General features: G+C 44.3%; 1 protein-coding gene across 1 annotated transcript in view; it reads left to right on the plus strand.

The window, feature by feature from the left end:
* Positions 1–18,871, plus strand: part of FAM117A (family with sequence similarity 117 member A) — a 53,776-nt gene that overhangs the window by 16,506 nt on the left and 18,399 nt on the right. Inside the window, exon 2 of the mRNA XM_025363217.1 lies at positions 14,444–14,613. Coding sequence (XP_025219002.1) covers positions 14,444–14,613 — 170 coding nt within the window. The remainder of the gene's footprint in view (positions 1–14,443; positions 14,614–18,871) is intronic.

Raw genomic sequence — 18,871 nt, forward strand, 5'->3', positions numbered from 1 at the left:
TTAGGACTTATTGGTAATCAATGTCCCAGTGTTTCCCTGGATCAATTTTGTTTTTGCTTCATGAGGATAAGCCTTTTTACTTAAGTTATAAAAGAAGGTGACATTACTGTTAAGCATTCCTGATCTCAGAACAGATCCAAAACCCATCGTATACAGGGGAAGAGGGTATAACTTACCTTCTGGTGGTGTTGCCACCCACTGCTCTGCCTCTGGAAGCACAGGAGAGGCGACCTCATAAGCACCCTTCTGATATGAAGCCATCGGCATATATTGAGGGTAGGAGGAATCTTTCCAATGTGATATCTTCAACACTCTTTCTGGAAGGGCCATCTAATCTTGCTTTTCAGACTAGGTTTACCCTGGAGGCACTACATAACCTTTGGGCTTCCCTTAGGAAATCTGAACAACTAGCAAGACCAGGGCTTCAAAGCAGGGTCTGCCCTGGAATGTTGCCCAATGCACTTTGGGGTTCTTTCACAGCTAGAGCTCAGCATGGGAATTTGCCACTGATTTGAGGTTTGTTCCAAAATATCAGGGCCCAGGTAAGGAATCACTAGATGGGATGTTGTGGTCTCTAAGGTAATCTCCCTTTTTTGAAGCTGGGGGCATGAAGTAGATAGAGCTTGACTACAGAGTTGGAGATGATCAGAGAATAATTTCTGCAAGTGGGTTGAGATGGTTCACACAAATTTTCAAGGATGCGGGGGTTGAGAAGAATAACCCTACTAGGGTCTTTGATCCTGAAGGCAGAGCAAATTCTGTTACTGTGACCTTCCTGGCCCTGAGGAACTTCAATAATTGTTCCTTATGAGTGCCCCCCAGCTTCCTCCCCATAGCCCAGAGCAAAATGAATCAGTCAGGGTTAGGAGCAGAGGGTCCTGACAGAGTCCAACCTAGTGAGCTGTAGCAAGAGAGCAAACCTCCCCTCTGAGTGTTCATGTCTACTTGATGGTTACTCCCAGCTTGCCCAGTCATGTGACCAGATGTCTGCTTGTGGCTAGCCACAGGTAAACTGAGTGCTATTTATATTCTCCTGCTTGGTGAAGGAGGTGGGAGAGATCATCTGGGAGCCCACAACACAGCTGTTTGATCAGCCTAGGTAAGGCAAATCTCCCTTTGACTTTGTGCCTTTTTTTTTTTTCCCCCTACTTATCTTGCCCCAGATAATAGCATGGGTTCTGAGCTTTCAATTTAGCTGATTAGTCAGTAGCCATCTCTTATTTACCCTTTAATAGTTGGGGAATTCTAGAACTAGAGGAGGCCCAAACTCATCTGGGTACAGTCTCCTGTCTTCAAGGGTAAATACTGAGACAGCTGGGGATGTGTAATTATCTCTTCCTGAGACTGTTCAGAGGCAGAGTCTAGCCACCCTCATTCAACCTTTTATCTATCTAGCTAGACTCTCTCTTATTCTAACTAAAGCCTTTTTACTGTCCTTTATGTTTGCATCCGCAAGGAAGACTACTGATAAATTCTAATTCATTTTCCTTCCCCCCTGGGATCAAGCTACCCTCCATTTAGCCATTTTTACCTCTCTCTCTGGGATCTCACTGGTTTCTGCATTCCTTTTGAAGAGCAATCATGACAAATGGTTGCCGAAGGACCATTTGGCTGTGTATATCTGAGGTTATATCCTACTCCAGCCATGTTTCTGGACTTATAGGAAGCTCTTAATTCTGCCTATAGTCTTAGTCTTGCTCCTGGGATGACATGACACTTCTTAATTTAGTTTAGTATCTTGATTCTACCTTGTATTAACTTATATCTTGTGAGTTTCAGTTCCTTGCCTCAGCCTTATCCATGCTTTTATTTCTTGCCTACCTTCAGTCCCCCAAATTAGAAGTCCAGTGACCCAGTTGAATTTGGCTATAACCTGCCAATGTTGAAACGCTAAAGAGTTTAGGTCCTTGCTGAGGAGTGAATTGAATTTGTCTTCCTCAATGAAGCCAGTATTTTTTTTCTTACAACTTTATTTTGGAAAATTTCAAACCTACAGAAAAGTTAGAAGCACAATGTCTACCTATTTATCTTTCACCTAGACCCACTGATAACTTTTGCCACAATGGTCTCATCTCTCTTTTCTCCTTCTGTTTATATATATGTGTGTCTAGACATACCCACATATGCACGTATGTACATCCATATGCACTTTTTTGGGTGCACAATTTGACAGTAAGTTGCAATTATCATGACATTTGTCACCTCATAACAGTGGCATCTCCTGAGAATAAAAACATCCTTTTCCATAATCGTAATACCATCATTATACGTAATGAAATGACATCATCTATTAGGTTGGTGCAAAAGTAATTGTGGCTTTGCCAAAGGCAGAAATGGACTAGAGATGTCATCTAGTCCATTTTCAAATTTTCCCTTTGATGGTTCTTGTTTTTGATCAGAACCCAGCCAAAGTCCCCTTTTGGTTATGTCTGTTTTAAAAGTCTCTCAATCTGGAACTACTTCCCACTCCTGTTTCTTGTTTTGTTGTATTTATTTTTTATGACTAACATTTTGAAAAGTGAGCATCAGTTGTCTCTAGTTGTCCCACACTGGATTTTTCTGTTTCCTCATGGTGTATCTAACTTGCTCCTATATCCCATGTATTTCCTGTAAATGGGAAGTTAGATCTGGGACCTGATTAGATTCAGGTTAAACATTTCTGACAAGAACATCTCATGGGTAAAGCTATGTACTTCATAAAATGTCACTTCAGGTGATACATAATGCCAGAATGTCCACTGCTAGTCAGGCTCAGTTGGATCACTTGAGGTGGTATGGTAGCCCCCAGGCTATAAAAGTGCATTATTCTCTTTGTAAGTGGTTTCTGGGGTAATACTTTGGGATTATATAAATCTTCTGTTTCCTATGACCTTTGACCCAGCAGTGTTGGCATCTATTGAGAACTCTTCCTGATAGAGATATTACTCTGGGAGTTGCATAAAGCCAGTTCTGAATTAACACTAATAGATGTGAGTGTTGACATGAGCAGTTCAAAAGAAGAATACCCAAAAAATTGTCTTTTGGCCTTTGAAATCACTGGAGGGATGGCAACAAAATGGGACCATCAAATTCTGTCAATGTTTGTAGGTTTTTAACTTGAGTATCAGTTGCTAAAACATATACCATCAGCCCTCTGCATCTGTGGTTTCTGCATCTGTGGGTACTACCAACTGAGTATCAAAAATACTTGGAAAAAATTGTACAGACTTAATTTTTCTTGTTATTTCTTTTTTCTTTCTTTCTTTTTTTTTTTCTTTTCTTTTTGAGACAGAGTCTGGCTCTGTCACCCAGGCTGAAGTGCAGTGATGCGATCACAGCTCACTGCAGCTTTGACTTCCTTGACTCAAGCAATCCTCCCACCTCAGCCTCCAGAGTAGCTAGCCCTGTAGGCACATACCACCACACCTGGTTAATTTTTAAAATTTTTTGTAGAGACGTGGTTTCTTTATGTTGCCCAGGCTGTTCTCAAACTCCTGGACTCAAGTGATCCTCCTGCCCCAGTCTCCCAAAGTGCGGGATGACAGTGTGAGCCACCATGCCTGGTTTCTTTTCATTATTTCTTAAATAATACAGTATGACAACTATTTATATAGCATTTACATTATATTAGGTATTATAAGTAATCTAGAGATAAAGTGTGAGATTGCAGGGAGGCCGGGCAAGGTGGCTCACACCTATAATCCCAGCACTTTGGGAGGCCAAAGCACAAGCATCGCTTGAGCCCAGGAGTTCGAGACCAGCCTAGGCAACATAGAGAGATCCTGTCTCTACAAAAAAATTTAAAAATTAGCTAGGCAAAGTAGTTTGCACCTGTTGTCCCAGCTACCCGGGAGGCTCAGGTGGGTCATGCCTGTAATCCCAGCACTTTGCAAGGCCAAGGAGGGAGAATCATTTGAGCCCAGGAGCTTGAGGTTGCAGTGAACTGTGATCATGCCACTGCACACCAGCCTGGGCAACAGAGCAAAACCCCGAATCAGAAGAAAAATAAATAAACAAATAATAAAGTATATGGGAGGATGTGCTTAGTCCATATGCAAATACTGCACTGTTTTATATGAAGGACTTGAGCATCCATAGCTTTTGGTATCTGCAGGAGGTCCTGAAACCAATCCTCCACGGATGCCGAGTGATGACTGTATGCTGCTGTCTGGCAGTTTAAGCCAGGGAGAAGGCAAGCTGAATGGAGCCAAAAATAAGTCATGGTTTGTTCATAAAGCAGAAATTATTTTGATTATCTCAAAGTTATCGCTAATCCTGTTCTGATTTCATTTTCCTTCTTTCACTTGCTTTCTACCTTCCTCACTAGAAAAGGGACCCTCCCACACCTCTTTTTTTTTTAAAGACAGGGTCTCACTGTCACCCAGACTGGAGTGCAGTGGCATAATCATAGCTCACTGCAGCCTCAACCTCTCGGGCTCAAGCAGTCCTCCCAACCTCAGCCTCCCCAGTATCTGGGACTACAGGCATGTCATGCCCCCATGCCAGCTAATAAAAAATTTTTTCTTTTTAAATTTTTTTTGAAACGGAGTCTCACTCTGTTCCCAGGCTGGAGTGCGGTGGCGCAATCTCAGCTCACTGCAAGCCCCGCCTCCCGGGTTCACGCCATTCTTCTGCCTCAGCCCCCTGAGTAGCTGGGTCTACAGGTGCCCGCCACCACGCCTGGCTAATTTTTTTGTATTTTTAGTAGAGATGGGCTTTCACTGTGTTAGCCAGGATGGTCTCGAGCTCCTGACCTCGTGATCTGCCTGCCTTGACCTCCCAAAGTGCTGGGATTACAGGCGTGAGCCACCGCGCCCAGCCTATTTTTTCTTTTTTGTAGAGGTGGAGTCTCGCTATGTTGCCCAGGCTGGTCTCAAGCTCCTGGACTCAAGTGATTCTCCTGTCTTGGCCTCGCAAAGTGCTGGACTTACTGGTAGGAGCCACCACACCTGGCCAATCCCTCATTTAAAAATTGTCTTCCTACCTTGGCCCACGCAACATGCCCAGTGGGTATACTAGTGTTCCTGAGACCCAGGTGTGATCATCCTGTTTCCAGCAAGGGAAAGGAATAGAACCCTTCCAACCCATGGAATAGTTCCTGAACCAAGGGTGCCAGGAGGTCATGACATAGTTGCGTCTGACAACAAAACACAGGGTAGGAAATGTACTTTCAGAAATCTTCTGTTTGGGTAATAAAAGGTCTCAGTTTGCTCTATGACCTTGGAGAAATCAGTTCACCTCTCTGCAGGGGGGTGTGTCATAGGCCCTGCATCACCTTGGAAGCTCAACTCCCTCATCCATAAGAGAATTCGTGAGCTTGTGGGGGTGCACATATCCAGAACAGAAATCAGAGTACAGTTTCAATCATAGTTGTCCTTTTGTAGGATTTTTTGTCTTTGAACTTCCCTAATCTTTGTTTTTCCTTCACCTTACTTAAAACACTACCTAAGAGCTGACTGGGCTTCATGATTTCTTTCCCACTTGATGGGAATCAGATTCCTGTGAGAAGTGAAGATATGAAGGGTTTATGCCTGTCCTTTGAGTTTAAAATAGCCGTCAAGGAATCCATCACTCCCAAATAACCATGGAGTAAGGTTGTGTTTTTTTTTTTTTTTTTTTTTTTTTTAGAGATAGGGGGCTAGGCTATGTGCTATTTATGCTATTCTTGCAAAGGCCATGGAGATCCCAAAGGAAAGTATGTTCCAATCTGTAACTGCTAGTGTTTTGTTTTTAAAATGTTGAAATCCTACAGAACTCCTCTTCAGAGAATTCAGATAAAAGGTGAAAAGTTCACACCACTTCCTTTTCTTCTAACTGCAGCTTCTTAAGAATTGAACAAATGTCTAAGTAACTGCTGTCTACTCTTTTTATATACACACATAGACTTTGGGTTCACCCTTTTTCTCCTTGCTGTTACAAAGAACCAATGTATTCCTTATTTTTTTCCCACAATGACATCTCCAGAAGGGTTTCTCTTGGCCTGTCTCTCCAGCTGCCTACAGATGTGGTCTGCATCTTGGGAAGTTGGACACACAGCCAGAAATGCTTTCAATGGCTCTCACTTAAGCTGTACACTTAAATAGGGAGTCAGTAATTGAGAGCCTGGCTGAGAAGTTTTTCATGTGTGTATAAATATCGTCACTTTTTTTTGTTTGGGGTGGTCTTATTGGTAGGGATAACATGGGGTGTTATCATTTTTCTTCTTTCTTTCTAATGTAGTTTCTTTAGTTGCTTCTACTTGTTAAGGATAGCTATTGAAAGAAGTGTTGTTGAAAGAAGTGTTTGGAGCTCCAGATTTAATTTTTTCAGCTGGGATGGATGGGGTCTCCTTGGGCTTTCCAAGGAGGGCTTCTAACTCTTGTACAGTCATATTGGAAATTTCAGTTTCACCACAACTTCCCCACAAACCCACCTATCCCTAGTTAAGCAGTTAAGCAGCACTGGACCACAGGGAGCTCAGAAGATGGCCTGCCCTGTTTAATCCCAACAAATGTGCTGAAATAGAAAAATAATCCCTGTGAAGCTGCTAGGAGGAACTTCCCATGCTTACTGCAAATCTGTTATTGGGGAAATGTTTAGAAATTCTGAATCTCTATTTTACTTTGTTCTTCTACTCCAGATTAACATTTCCCTCTAACAGAAATGCTGCATCACAACTAGGACAGGACAGGACAGGACAGGATCTCTGTCTAACCATGCTGCTCTGACCCTGCCTGCTTCTCCTCCTTAAGTGAAGATCACTGACTGAAAAAAAAAAAACAGGTTGTACAAAAGCACGTGTAACATGACCTCATTTTACTAAAAATACATATGCAGGCTCGTGCATGGAGAGAGATCAGGATTGGTGAGCACAGTGGTGATCTCTGAGTGGGGGCATGCATAGTTGGTCATTTTCAGTTTTTGTTTATCTGCATTTTCTTCTTTCTTCTAACATGTGTGTAGTTTCTCTTATTATAATAAGAGTTGTTTTCTCTTCAAGGGGAGAGGTGAGATCAAAAAAATGAAAATAAAAAATAAAAACAAAAACCGGGGAAATGAGAAGACTGTGCTAATAATGCTTCAAGTTTTGATGCCATGAGAAAATGACTCATAGCTTGTTTGTTGAACCAGCTAGTTGTTGAGTTTTTGCCATGTGTAAGATCTCATTGGCTGCCTCTCTCATTTTCCTTCTGTAGTCCTTCTTGGGTATTTTGGGATGACTATGATGGGTGGAGAGTAGCCTTGTCTTTATTTCACAGGCTTTTCTCTCCTATATCACCTCAAAGATAGTGAAATAAGTACATGCCCCCTAGATGCCCAGCCAGAACCCACTGGTCAGGGGCTTGTTTCCCCTTGTAAATTGCTAAGCCTCTACCCCACAGTCTATCTCTGGTCACGCTGAGAAAAGCGTCGTGCCTGGTAGCCTGGCACTCAGAGATCAGTTGCATCAGCCTTGCTCACTTCAATCTCATCAGCAGGTTCCTGTCTTACTCCTCCAGTGTTTATCACAGACAGATGGCTCGTAGTGAGTGCTCAAAATCTGCTTACCAAGGGCATCAGTCTGCTGCAGTGTGCCCGGCCCATCATTTGCTCATTGTCTTATCTGTTATTTGTGTGCCTTCTTCCGTGTTAACTTTCCTCCAACAGGCAGATACTTGACCGCTGGCCCTCTCCACTTATATAGCTCCCTCTCCCTAAAGCCATACTAGTGTAGCAGTTGGGAGACAGGACCAAGTGGCTCTGGAAGATAGCACCTAAGGCTTCTTATCTCCTGTGTGTGCTGTTTTGTTTTGTTTTTTCCATTTGCCGTTGCCCAAGAACCAAAGCATCCGCCACTGCTCAGCTGCATGGTGAAATGGCCTGGCTTGGTGCCAGGGTGCTTCACCAGGTGGTTGGGCCATGGAGGCTGCTGCATGCGATGGGCTGATAATACCCCACGGTGCTGTAAACAGGACACTCCACCCTCCTGCAACCACCCAGCTAGTGCCCCAACAGCCTGCTGCTTTGTCATGGCCTGTCATGATATGGGCTTCTCTTCTCTGATAGGGAAGCCTATTGTCATATTTCCCTCCCCTATTTCCTAAATCTGAGAGGGGTACTTTCCAGAAATGAAACCAGTTCGTCTTCCAACCACAAGCAACCGTTGTGACTTCTCAATGCTGCTTCTCCTTTAACAATAATCACACAAGTGCAAGGCAGAACCTGATGCCCAGATCTTTCCGGTATGTCCATGGAGGATAAACCCAAGAGCCTCTATCTCAACTAGGCTCACCTAGAAGATTTCTTAGGGGACGTTCTCTATTGAGGTCAGTCTCATTGGGCAGCAGAACTTAAGTGTTGACCTGAAGCTGCTGATGCCCCAGTCTGCAAGCAGCTTTATATTCTACCCTGCATCACTTATTCCTGGGTTGGACAGTCACTAATAAAGGAAAGGGCTTTGACATTAAAAATGGGCATCTTCCCAGGGGCCCAGGAGAGTGTAGGTCTACGGATACAGGGTCTAGGGCTTACTCTGCATGTCTTTGGGTAGTCTCCTCTTTCCGGACTCCTTCACCTACACCTTCAATCCTAAAGGACATTAATTGATTTGACATAATCTAACTAAGGCTTCAAAGTGTATTTGCATCTCTTCACTTCTTTACAACATCCCTCAGAGGTAACTTAGGCCAGGACTATGCCAGAGGGAGAGCAAGCCCAGTGAGGTTGGGTGGCATTGGCTGTAGTCAGACCTACCCTCCCCACCTCTTAGCTCCTATTAGATATCCAGGGGGGACATGCTGCATCAGCCTGCAGCCCCTTCAAGGATGGCACAAGACATGTCAGTGTCTCATTTTGGCTTTGGTTTGTGTTGCATTTGGGGGAAACTGACACCTTGGTTTTTGCATTTGGGGGGAAACTGACACCTTGGTTTAGCCCTTAGCCAATTTTGATGTCCAAAGCAGCAGGTGCTTACCAAACCACTTGCGAGGAGGTTTGTGAAATAAGTGGTAGATTTTTTTTTTAACTATTAAAATCTAATTTTTTTTTAAAAAGTCCCCTCCCTTATTTCCTAGGCTTAAAGGAAATACGGTATTTTAGTCTCCTCAAAAGAGCTGGGACATGCCAAGAATTTGGAGATTTAGGAGGGTAGTGGAGCCTTGCTAAGGACTCTGAGACAGAAGGTAATTCTGTCATCTCATGGCCAGCAAGGTGCTGTGCCAGCACCCTGCGCCAGGATGTGGCCTCTGTGGAAATAAGGCTGAGACCCAGCTGTCTCTTCATTTAAGGAAAAGAAACTGAGGCAAGTCCTCTTGTTTGATTTAGATGTAGTGAGATCCTTGCATGTCTGCCAGGGGAGAGCGAGTCAGGGGCTGCAGATTCTGGATTGGGGTTTCCTTGGTTTCTCCTCAATCCTTTTCACTCCCTCCTTTTTTTCCCTTTGTATTTCTTTTCTGCTATTTGTGTGGCTTTTTTTTGTACATGGAGGAACAAGTCAGGACCCGCCAAGTCCAGAGTCTTAATGGATAACTGGTCAGAGGGAGCCGGAAAGAATGTAGAGTTTACCAAAATGCGTTGGTTGGATTCTCACATCACATTCCAGGATTTTGGGTGCTCCCAAGCCCTGTGAGTACTGGGAGCAAAGTACCACCTATGACTATTGTCCTAGAGATTAGACTCATTGAATAGGGTAGGATATGAAGAGTGATGGAAACGAATATAAAATGGGTTAAAGTTATCCCTAGGAGATAATAGAGTCCTTTACTTCAAGTTTCAAAGACTTCCTCAAGAAACAAACAAAAGCAAAACAAAAAGTAGGTCATTGGAAACAATAGGATTGGGCCTGCCACCTCCTCCATTAGGTGCTAAAAAGAAGCTATTAATAAAAAATCTATTCATCCTAGGTGTCTAGGCTGGTGTCCCAGCAGCCTCAGAGGGTGTCCCTGATAGAAGAGGGATGTGAGCCTCAGTGAGTGGTTGGAAGACTGATTTAGGAGGAAGGAGGCTTGGATTTAGATGTGGGACTGCTGCACACTTACAGAGTGAAGGAGACTAATCAGAGACTAAGCTTCTTTGTGCCTTAGTCTTCCTTAACAGTCTTTCCCTATCCCCTTTTACAGCTGACAGGAGAGTAAAAGATTACAGCACACTAAAGTACTTTGTGAGGATGGGACAAAACTTGAAAGCACAACATAAACATGAGATAGCTTTAGGGTCTCAGTAAGGAAAGAATCTAAAAGAGATTTTTGCATTGACTTCAGATGAGGGGATGGGAGAAGTAGCTCCAGGAAACCTTTCTCCTGTCACTTATCCCTCAGCCCTGGAGTCCTACTCCTTTTCCTTTGAAACAGTGATGAAGCAGCCTTTAGGATGATGAGCTCCTACCCCTTATGCCAATCACTTGCTCGTCCGTGGCCGATCTGCCTCTTTGGTTATCTGTCATGTAATTTGTAAATCCGCTTTCTAGAGTCCCTGCCTCATCACTGGACTCTAACAGACAGTTTTGGAGGACAGCATTTTGGCCTGAGCTGGCTGCTGATGTGGGTCAGAAGCTCCCAGAAATATCTGGATTGCTACCTTTTGATTTTAAACCCAGGTTAGGAAAACGTGTGGTTGAAATGCTGGTGTAGAGATAAAGTTGCACGTTTAACCCAGCGTACCTGTCACCAACTTACTAGGCAACAAGGTTGGAGGAAGGGTAAGAAAGGTTGGGCCTTCCTGAGCCTCAGAGAGAGAAAAAAAGACAAGCAGCTATGGGATCTTTACCCCAAGTGGATGTGTTAAGCACGCATGCAAAGTCAGAACCCCTGGTAAAAGTAGAGCCAGTTGACCCTTCTTGTGAAGGTTTTTCAATTTTATTCAAATACTTAGGTGCCTGCCAATTGCCAGCCCTATGCTTTAGACATTGTAGGGGATACATAGAGCCCGCCCTTGGCCTCAGGCTGTTTGAGTTACAAATACCCTATTCCTCAAGAGAAGGTGCTCATTACTAGAAGAGTACAAAGTACTGAGGAAACAGAAAATTCCAAGACATTGCTTCCAGGGGATTCCAGTGGATGCAGAAGGCTTGGTGGAGTGGAGGCAGTAAGGCTGGTCCTGACAGACGAACAGATTTTAACCCTGGACCCATGCAAAACCTCAGAGGAGGGAAGGCTTGGGACATGGGTGGGAAATGGTATGCAGTATAGTTTGTCTGAGATTTAGCAACTTTGAGGAAGAATGAGGTGTAAAGGACAGGTAAGTGGGACTACATGAAGGCTTTACCTCCATCTTTGAAAGAGAGCCTTTGAAGAGGTTTAATCTAGGAATGTTAAGATCATTTAAAATGATGTGTTTTACATCAATATATATTGATTTGGAAAGATGTTTATAAGGTAAAAACATATACCGAAACAATATGTAGAGTATGATCTCATTTTAAATTGTAAAGCATATATACACACATACCCACACACACAGAAGAGGTAAGACCTGTAAGTTTATATTTCTCATAGCATTGGTTATCTCTGGGTGTTGAGAGTTGAGGGTTTTTTTTTCCGTTTGTTTATATTTATATATTTCCTGACTTTTCTACAGTTCACACTTACTGTTGTAGTTAAAAATTATTCACTTGTTTTAAATAAGCACATATATGATGGCTGAGTGAGATGATGTAGAACTATGCCAGGGATTAGATAAAAACACACAGTAAAAGTTGGCCATATAGTAACATTTTTGATATCCAAATTGGAGAGGAATCCCTCAAATGTTCAAAAATACAGGAATGGGTTGGGTGTGGTGGCTCACGCCTGTAATCCCAGCACTTTGGGAGGCCGAGGCAGGAGAATCACCTGAGCCCAGGAGTTCAAGACCAGCCTGGGCAACACAGCGAGACCCTGACTCAAAAAAGACAAAGGAAAAAGAAAAGACAAAAATACGGGAATGGCTAAGCAAACTAGTGTGCATCAACCTGGAGGAATATTATACAGTCTTTTAAAATAACAAATATGTAGATCGTTAATACATGGGAAAAGGTATATGAAATAGGTGGAACCAGGCAGAACATAATGTAGCACATTTCCTACTGATTACAACTATGGCAAAATGTATGTAAATGCTTCAATGAATTTGGAGAATGGAGGTAGTGTTGTTAGTGTCCTTTTTTTTTTTCATTTTTTCTTGAGATGGAGTCTTGCTCTGTTGCCCAGGCTGGAGTGCAGTGGCATGATCTCAGCTCACTGTAACCTCCACCTCCTGGGTTCAAGCAATTCTCCTGTCTTAGCCTCCAGAGTAACTGGGATTACAGGTGCACACCATCACGCCCAGCTAATTTTTGTATTTTTAGTAGAGACGAGGTTTCACCGTATTGGTATGTTAGTTTCTTTTTTTTTTTTTTTTAACTGTAGTAAAATATATACTTACTATTTTAACCATAAAAGCTTATGTTCACTGGCATTACATACATTTACAATGTTGTGTAACCATAACCAGGGTCCATTTCTAGAACCTGAATTTCATCATCCCAGAGACTGTGTATCCATTAAACAATAACTCCTACTCCCCCTCCTCCTCTTAAGCCCTTGGTAAAGTCTATTCTATTTTTTTTGTCCCTATGAATTTGCCTATTCTAGATACCTCAAGAAAAACACAATATTTGTCCTTTTGTCTTGTTTACTTAACTCAGCATCATCTGTATTGTAGCGTGTGTCAGAATTGCCTTCCTTTTGAAGACTGAATAGTATTCCACAGCATGGACGTGGTGCATTTGTTTGTTCATGGATGCTTAGGTTGCTCCCACCTTTTGGCTATTGTGAAAAATGCTTCAAGTCCCTGCTTTTGGTTCTTTGTGGGTATATACCTAGGAGTGGAATTGCTGGGTCATATGGTAATTCTGTGTTTCACTTTTTGAGGAACTGCCAACCCTTTAGTGTCTTTTTAATATAAAGTTCTTCAGGTTTATTTATACCTCCTAGTTCTTTTTGCTGTGCTAAATACACATGAATTATTAAGGGATTACTACAGATGTGAAAGCATTTTGTTCTGTTTAAAAGAAAGAGCCTTTATATATATATATATATATATATATATATATTTTTTTTTTTTTTTTTTTTTTTTTGAGAGACAGAATCTCGCTCTGTTGCCCAGGCTGGAGTGTGGTGGCGTGGTCTCGGCTTACTACAAGCTCCGCCTCCCAGGTTCACGCCATTCTCCTGCCTCGGCCTCGCAAGTAGCTGGGACTACAGGCGCCTGCTACCATGCCTGGCTAATTTTTTTGTATTTTTAGTAGAGACGGGGTTTCACCGTGTTAGCCAGGATGGTCTCGATCTCCTGACCTCATGATCCGCCTGCCTTGGCCTCCCAAAGTGCTGTGGTTACAGGCATCAGCCACTGCGCCCGGCCATAGATCTTAAGATAGTAGAGTGTTTTGAATGTGGCCATGGAAAACAGGGTCAACTTAGATGATTGCAACTTCCAAATGATTCCAGTACGCTTACATTTTTATCCACAGTTTCAACTTTTACCTCCTTCTAGAAAGCTTTAACCAAAGTAAAAATAAATGAATGGATTTATTTATTTAATTTATTTTTTGAGACAGAGTCTTCCTCTGTTACCCAGGCTGGAGTGCAGTGGTGCAATCTTGGCTTACTGCAGCTTCCACCTCCCAGGTTCAACCAATTCTCGTGCCTCAGCCTCCTGAGTAGCTGGGATTACAGGCACCTGCCACTACTCCTGGCTAATTTTTGTATTTTTGGTAGAGACGGGGTTTCACCATGTTAGCCAGGCTGGTCTCAAACTCCTGACCTCAAGTGACCTGCCTGCCTCCCATAGTGCTGGGATTACAAGCGTGAGCCACCACCTATGAATGGATTTATAATTGCTTTATTTTTGTCCCATTTATATAGAAATCAAAGACAGAGGAGACAACCAAAAAATTTGGATGTTTCTGTAAACTAGATTCCTCAATCCTCGATAATTGAAAGTAGTTCCAATATGTCAGCCACCGGGGTTCCCCAGGGAGCTAACCAGTCCTGAAGGAAGTATGAAGAGGAGCAGGAGGCCTTCAGTTAAGGGGATGAATTTGTGCAGCGCCTAAGCCCTGCAAAGGTGCTGGAGGAAGAAGGGCAGGAGATAAAAGACAGAAGAAAATTTGTTTTTTATCCACTTAGAGTTTTATCTTTAATGATGGGAAACAGTGCTGCTCTCAGGAAACTCAGTGTGGAGATCTAGGAGTTCATGGTTCATAGTCCATTAGGGGTAGGAAAAGGATAGAGGACATTTATAAAGTAATGTCCAAGTCCAAAGTAAAATGGTATAAATTGTTTCCCATGATAAAGGCTGGCTGAGTAGGTCAGGAAAGCTCTTGTCCGACCATATGTGCTGTTTCAGGCTGCTTCAAATTCTTTTAGGACAGTGGTGGGTATGAGTGAAGACTGGGCAGGCAGGCCACATCTCTTAGAGGAGGAAGGTGATTGCCACGTCTCCTTCCTCCATGCTGATGGCAAGGTGTGCGGGCTGTGTTCTCTTGTAGCCAGCGTCCCATGCTCGGTGGCCCCAGAAAAGTCAGTGTCTAGGCCTCAGCCACTTCAGGTCCGGCGTACATTCTCCCTGGACACCATCCTCAGCTCCTACCTTCTGGGCCAGTGGCCACGAGATGCTGATGGGGCCTTCACCTGCTGCACCAATGACAAGGCCACCCAGGTAATGAAGCTCTCTCCTGATGGGATAAGGGATAAGGATGGGGTGGGAAAGCTGGCTGAGGAGGCCTTTGGTCTTCCTCAAATCATTGCGATAATTTGTCTTGGGTTTTGGTTGTACATATTATCCACGTAATGTCTTATCTTCCTGAGACAGAGTCTCCTTTTGTCACCCAGGCTGGAGTGCAGTGGTGCGATCTTGGCTCACTGCAACCTCTGCCTCCCGGGTTCAAGTGATTTTCGTGCCTCATCCTCCCAAGTGGCTGGGATTACAGGTGCCTGCCACCACACCCTGCTAATTTACCACCCTGTTTTTCTTTGTAAACATACACGGAAATGAGTTTGCATTCCACCTGCCTGGTGGAAGAGAGAAGTCAATCTGGGTTTTTCAGTTTAGCTTTGAGTATTTGTGTTGGTGTAATCAACAGCTGACTTTAGAGTTTATTCTAGCTTTTTAAAAAATTAAGATTTAGGCCAGGCGCAGTGACTCACACCTATAATCTCAGCACTTTGGGAGGCCTAGGCAGGCGGATCACCTGAGGTCAAGAGCTCGAAACTAGCCTGGCTAACATGGCAAAACCCCATCTCTACTAAAAATACAAAAATTAGCTGGGTGTGGTGGTGGGCCCCTGTAATCCCAGCTACTCGGGAGACGAGGCAGGAGAATCGCTTGAACCCCGGAGGGCGAGGTTGCAGTGAGCTGAGATCGCGCCATTGCACTCCAGCCTGGGCAACAAGCGAGACTCCGTCTCAAAAAAAATAAATAAATGAGATTTACCTTGCTAAAATTAAACCAAGGCCAACATTCTATTGAGTTTGTATTCCCAAAGAAGTGGCCAAAAAGTACACTGAGCCAGAATAGATCCCGCTGGAGCCATAGGAATGGGAAGTTCTCAGATAATGGGGAATTCTTCCTTGCCAGCAGCCCCGTCTGGGATTTCAGTGTGCCCATTCAAGGACTGGGGAGCCAGCTTCCTCTTCTTCAGTATTTTCATTAAGACAGCCTTTTCATTAAGAATCCCAAGCTTGGAAAGAATCTCTGCAGATCATCCAGTTCATTTATCAGTTTTTGGATAAGCTAGCATCGGACTGAGCAGGAACCCCTCTCATATGTGAAATTATACAGACATTTCTTAATCTGATTCAGGACTTCATTCTTAGCAGCTAAGTTGTTAAGAGTCAAATCTCCCTTTTCATGCAGTTTAAACACACTCTTGTTCATCTTCAGAGCAAATGAGTTATTTCGAGATAGGCAGAAACAGGGTGGCCAGGACGTGAGGGTCTGAGTCAGCCCTTCATCCTGGGGGACATCGGGCAATTCAGCTCTTCCTTTGCAAACTGGGTGGAGAGTGCCTGGTCTGCCTCCGTGTAGGTGGCATGATGGCCAAATGACACGTGAAAGTGCTTGGTACTTCTTTTGACCACATCATGTCAGTTTCTTTATTTATTTTGTTAATGCGATCCATTTTCAAATGTCGTTAGTGAATGTTTGAATGCCCAGTACTGTTCTTGGCATGTTGGAATGAAGAATAAGGAAATGAGGACAAGATTTGGCCTCTATGAGTCTGGATTCCAGTTCTATGAGGGCCAGTGAACAGACAGCCAAGGGATGAGATGGAGCCAAATATCTGGCGAAGTTTAAAGAAGGGGAATTCTCATGGGAATACCCCACCTTGAACCAACAAGAATTTGCTGCAGTTAAAATCATGGCCCTCTTTGGATCTACAAATAGACTGTGAAAGGAGAATACCCTCCAGGAAGGAGAGAGACTAGGCTTCCTTCCTGGGAGCCCTGAGCACTGCCATTCCCTTTATCCTTTGGAAAAGGCAAGTAGGATAAATTATGCTTCCTCCTCACAGGCCTGGGAGCACACACAACTTTGTCTTTTGATGGGAGTGCTTAGTCCAGATATGTTTGTAGTCAAGGAGGGCTTCCTGGAGGAACAGGACTTGAGATTCCTTTGAGTGTGCAAGCCCATTATTCCATCCCTGTTTGTCAGATGGCAGGCTTCTGTGTAGCCCACCTGTTTCTGCCTCTGTCATTTCCTGCTTTCAACCTTTTAGGAAGTCACCATCCCACTCCTCAGATAGCTTTCTCTTTGTCAACTCAAAGCAGGGTTGGCCTCAGATGTTCCCTGGCTGGGTTTAGAGGCATAGGCCCTAGGCTGTGTGTTTTTGCTTAGGCTCCAGCTGCAGGCCAGATCTTTTATATAACAAGTCTGGGCTTCTTGCCACAGCAAGACAGAGGTCAGCGATGAGCCTCTGTGGGTCTGGCAAGGCCAAGCCATGCAGCTTTCCTCTTTCCCTGGGATGGGCTCCAGCCCTCGAGGAACTCTTAGCAACCTGTCAATATTGTGGCCGCAGTCAGGAGATGGAGAATTCTGATCAACCTAAGCATCCAAACCAAAATATGCACTCTACCCATCTTTCATTCCTGGTCTTCTGGGAATTTGCTGCTTCTAGGTTTTGGGCTCCATTCAAATTCCTGCTTAAGCCCCCTGGCCTGGTCCAAGCTACCCTCTTCAACACTAGTATTACACTGTGGAGGTCTGAGGCTTACCTGACATATTCCTAAGTAACTGGCGTTCCTTCCCTACTGAGCACTGGGATATCACCCAGAAAGGACTGGAGAGGAAAGAGAGGTTTGACTGGGAAGATAAGAAGGTGTAAGGGAAGGGAGGGTGGCAGGATCTACCAAAGTCCTTGAAAGCTTTTAAGCTGTTAAAAATGGACTAATACGGCCAGGTGTGGTAGCTCATGCCTATAATCCCAGCACTTTGGGAGGCCGAGGCAGGTGGATCACAAGGTCAGGAGATCAAGACCATCCTGGCCAACATGGTGAAACCCCATCTCTACTAAAAATACAAAAATTAGCTGGGCATGGTGGCTCACACCTGTAGTCCCAACTACTTGGGAGGCTGAGACAGGAGAATCACTTGAACCCGGGAGGCAGAGGTTGCAGTAAACCGAGATCATGCCACTGCACTCCAGCCTGGCAACAAAGCGAGACTCCATGTCAAAAAAAAAAAAAAAAAAAAAAAAAGACTAATGCCAGAACTTTTTCCCAGTTGCCTTAAGCCGGGGGTGGGGCTGTTCCTACCCCTGCCCTTTCTCTCCTAGTCATACCAATGCAGTAGTTTTCTGCTTCATCCTCCCTCACTGGCGGGCACTCACTACTACTGTCCTACTTGCCTAACCTCCCTCCACCCAGAGCCAGCAGCCCTGGCATTCCCAGGGCATGCCTTGCAGTGAGGTCAGCAGCTGCAGTTATGGTTCAGGCTAAGCAGTTCCTTCGTCTGAATCCCTGAGAGGAGACCAGGGCCCTGCCCATTGCAAGCCAGCTTCAGATCTAGGCAGCAAGCATGGAACACCTGCTGTCTAGATAGCTGGGCATGCCACAGACTTGAGGCTTCTTCACAGGGTAGAAGATGGAGCAAAAAGCTCTCAGTTCTCGAATATAGCCCAGTAGTGCCAACAATCTCATCCTATTATCTCCTTCCTTCCTCCTTGTGTTTTAAGATCTTAGGTGGTTACAAAGGATTGTCCTCAGGCCATTTACAGTCTGACATGGAGAGCTGGGTTACCCAAATATCTGGAGCAAGGAAAGAGGAAGGGTGTGGATATATGTTATTTGGGATATTGGTTGTTTTTGGGAGGAGGATGTGTGAACATGGTAATTGGGGAAGAAGTGCTTTGGAGAAGCTGCATGTTTTGAGCAATGGGAGAGATGACCGGGTCAGTTGGTAAACTAGAGCTGGCCACTGATTGCTTTGTGTTGGCCACTCCTAGTGGCTGGGCCCAGGCCAGGATGGGTGAGGGCAGTAGATGCTGGTAGCTGCAGTTACCCCTCTTCCTTCTTGCTGTGCAAACCTTTGAGTCTTCTTGTACTTTTCTGGAGGGAGGAAGTGGTCTCATCACAGCTGGAATGACTGTTTGAGCAGAGTTCCCCTGTTGGTCTCATCCTGCTGACGGACAGGACTCTGGGAACCTGCCCTGCCCAGCCCAGCCCCCCATTCTACTCATCCCCAGCCCCATTCCCTCTGCATTCCCCAGGTGAGGTGGGGAAGCTTCTATGATAGGATCTTTTTCTTTAGCCCCAATTTACCCTTTGGAAAAAAAAAAAAGCTTAAGTCTTGACAAACCACATGGAGTGTGAGGAAGGCCAGAGGTGAAGGTAGGCACGCTCGCTGGGAAGACTTCTCTTCCTGTGTCTTTCCCCTACCTGTGTACTATCCTCCCTATTTTCCCAAACCAGTGCCCCAA

Source organism: Theropithecus gelada, chromosome 16 (genome assembly GCF_003255815.1).
Source record: "Theropithecus gelada isolate Dixy chromosome 16, Tgel_1.0, whole genome shotgun sequence".
Taxonomy (NCBI): Eukaryota; Metazoa; Chordata; class Mammalia; order Primates; family Cercopithecidae; genus Theropithecus; species Theropithecus gelada.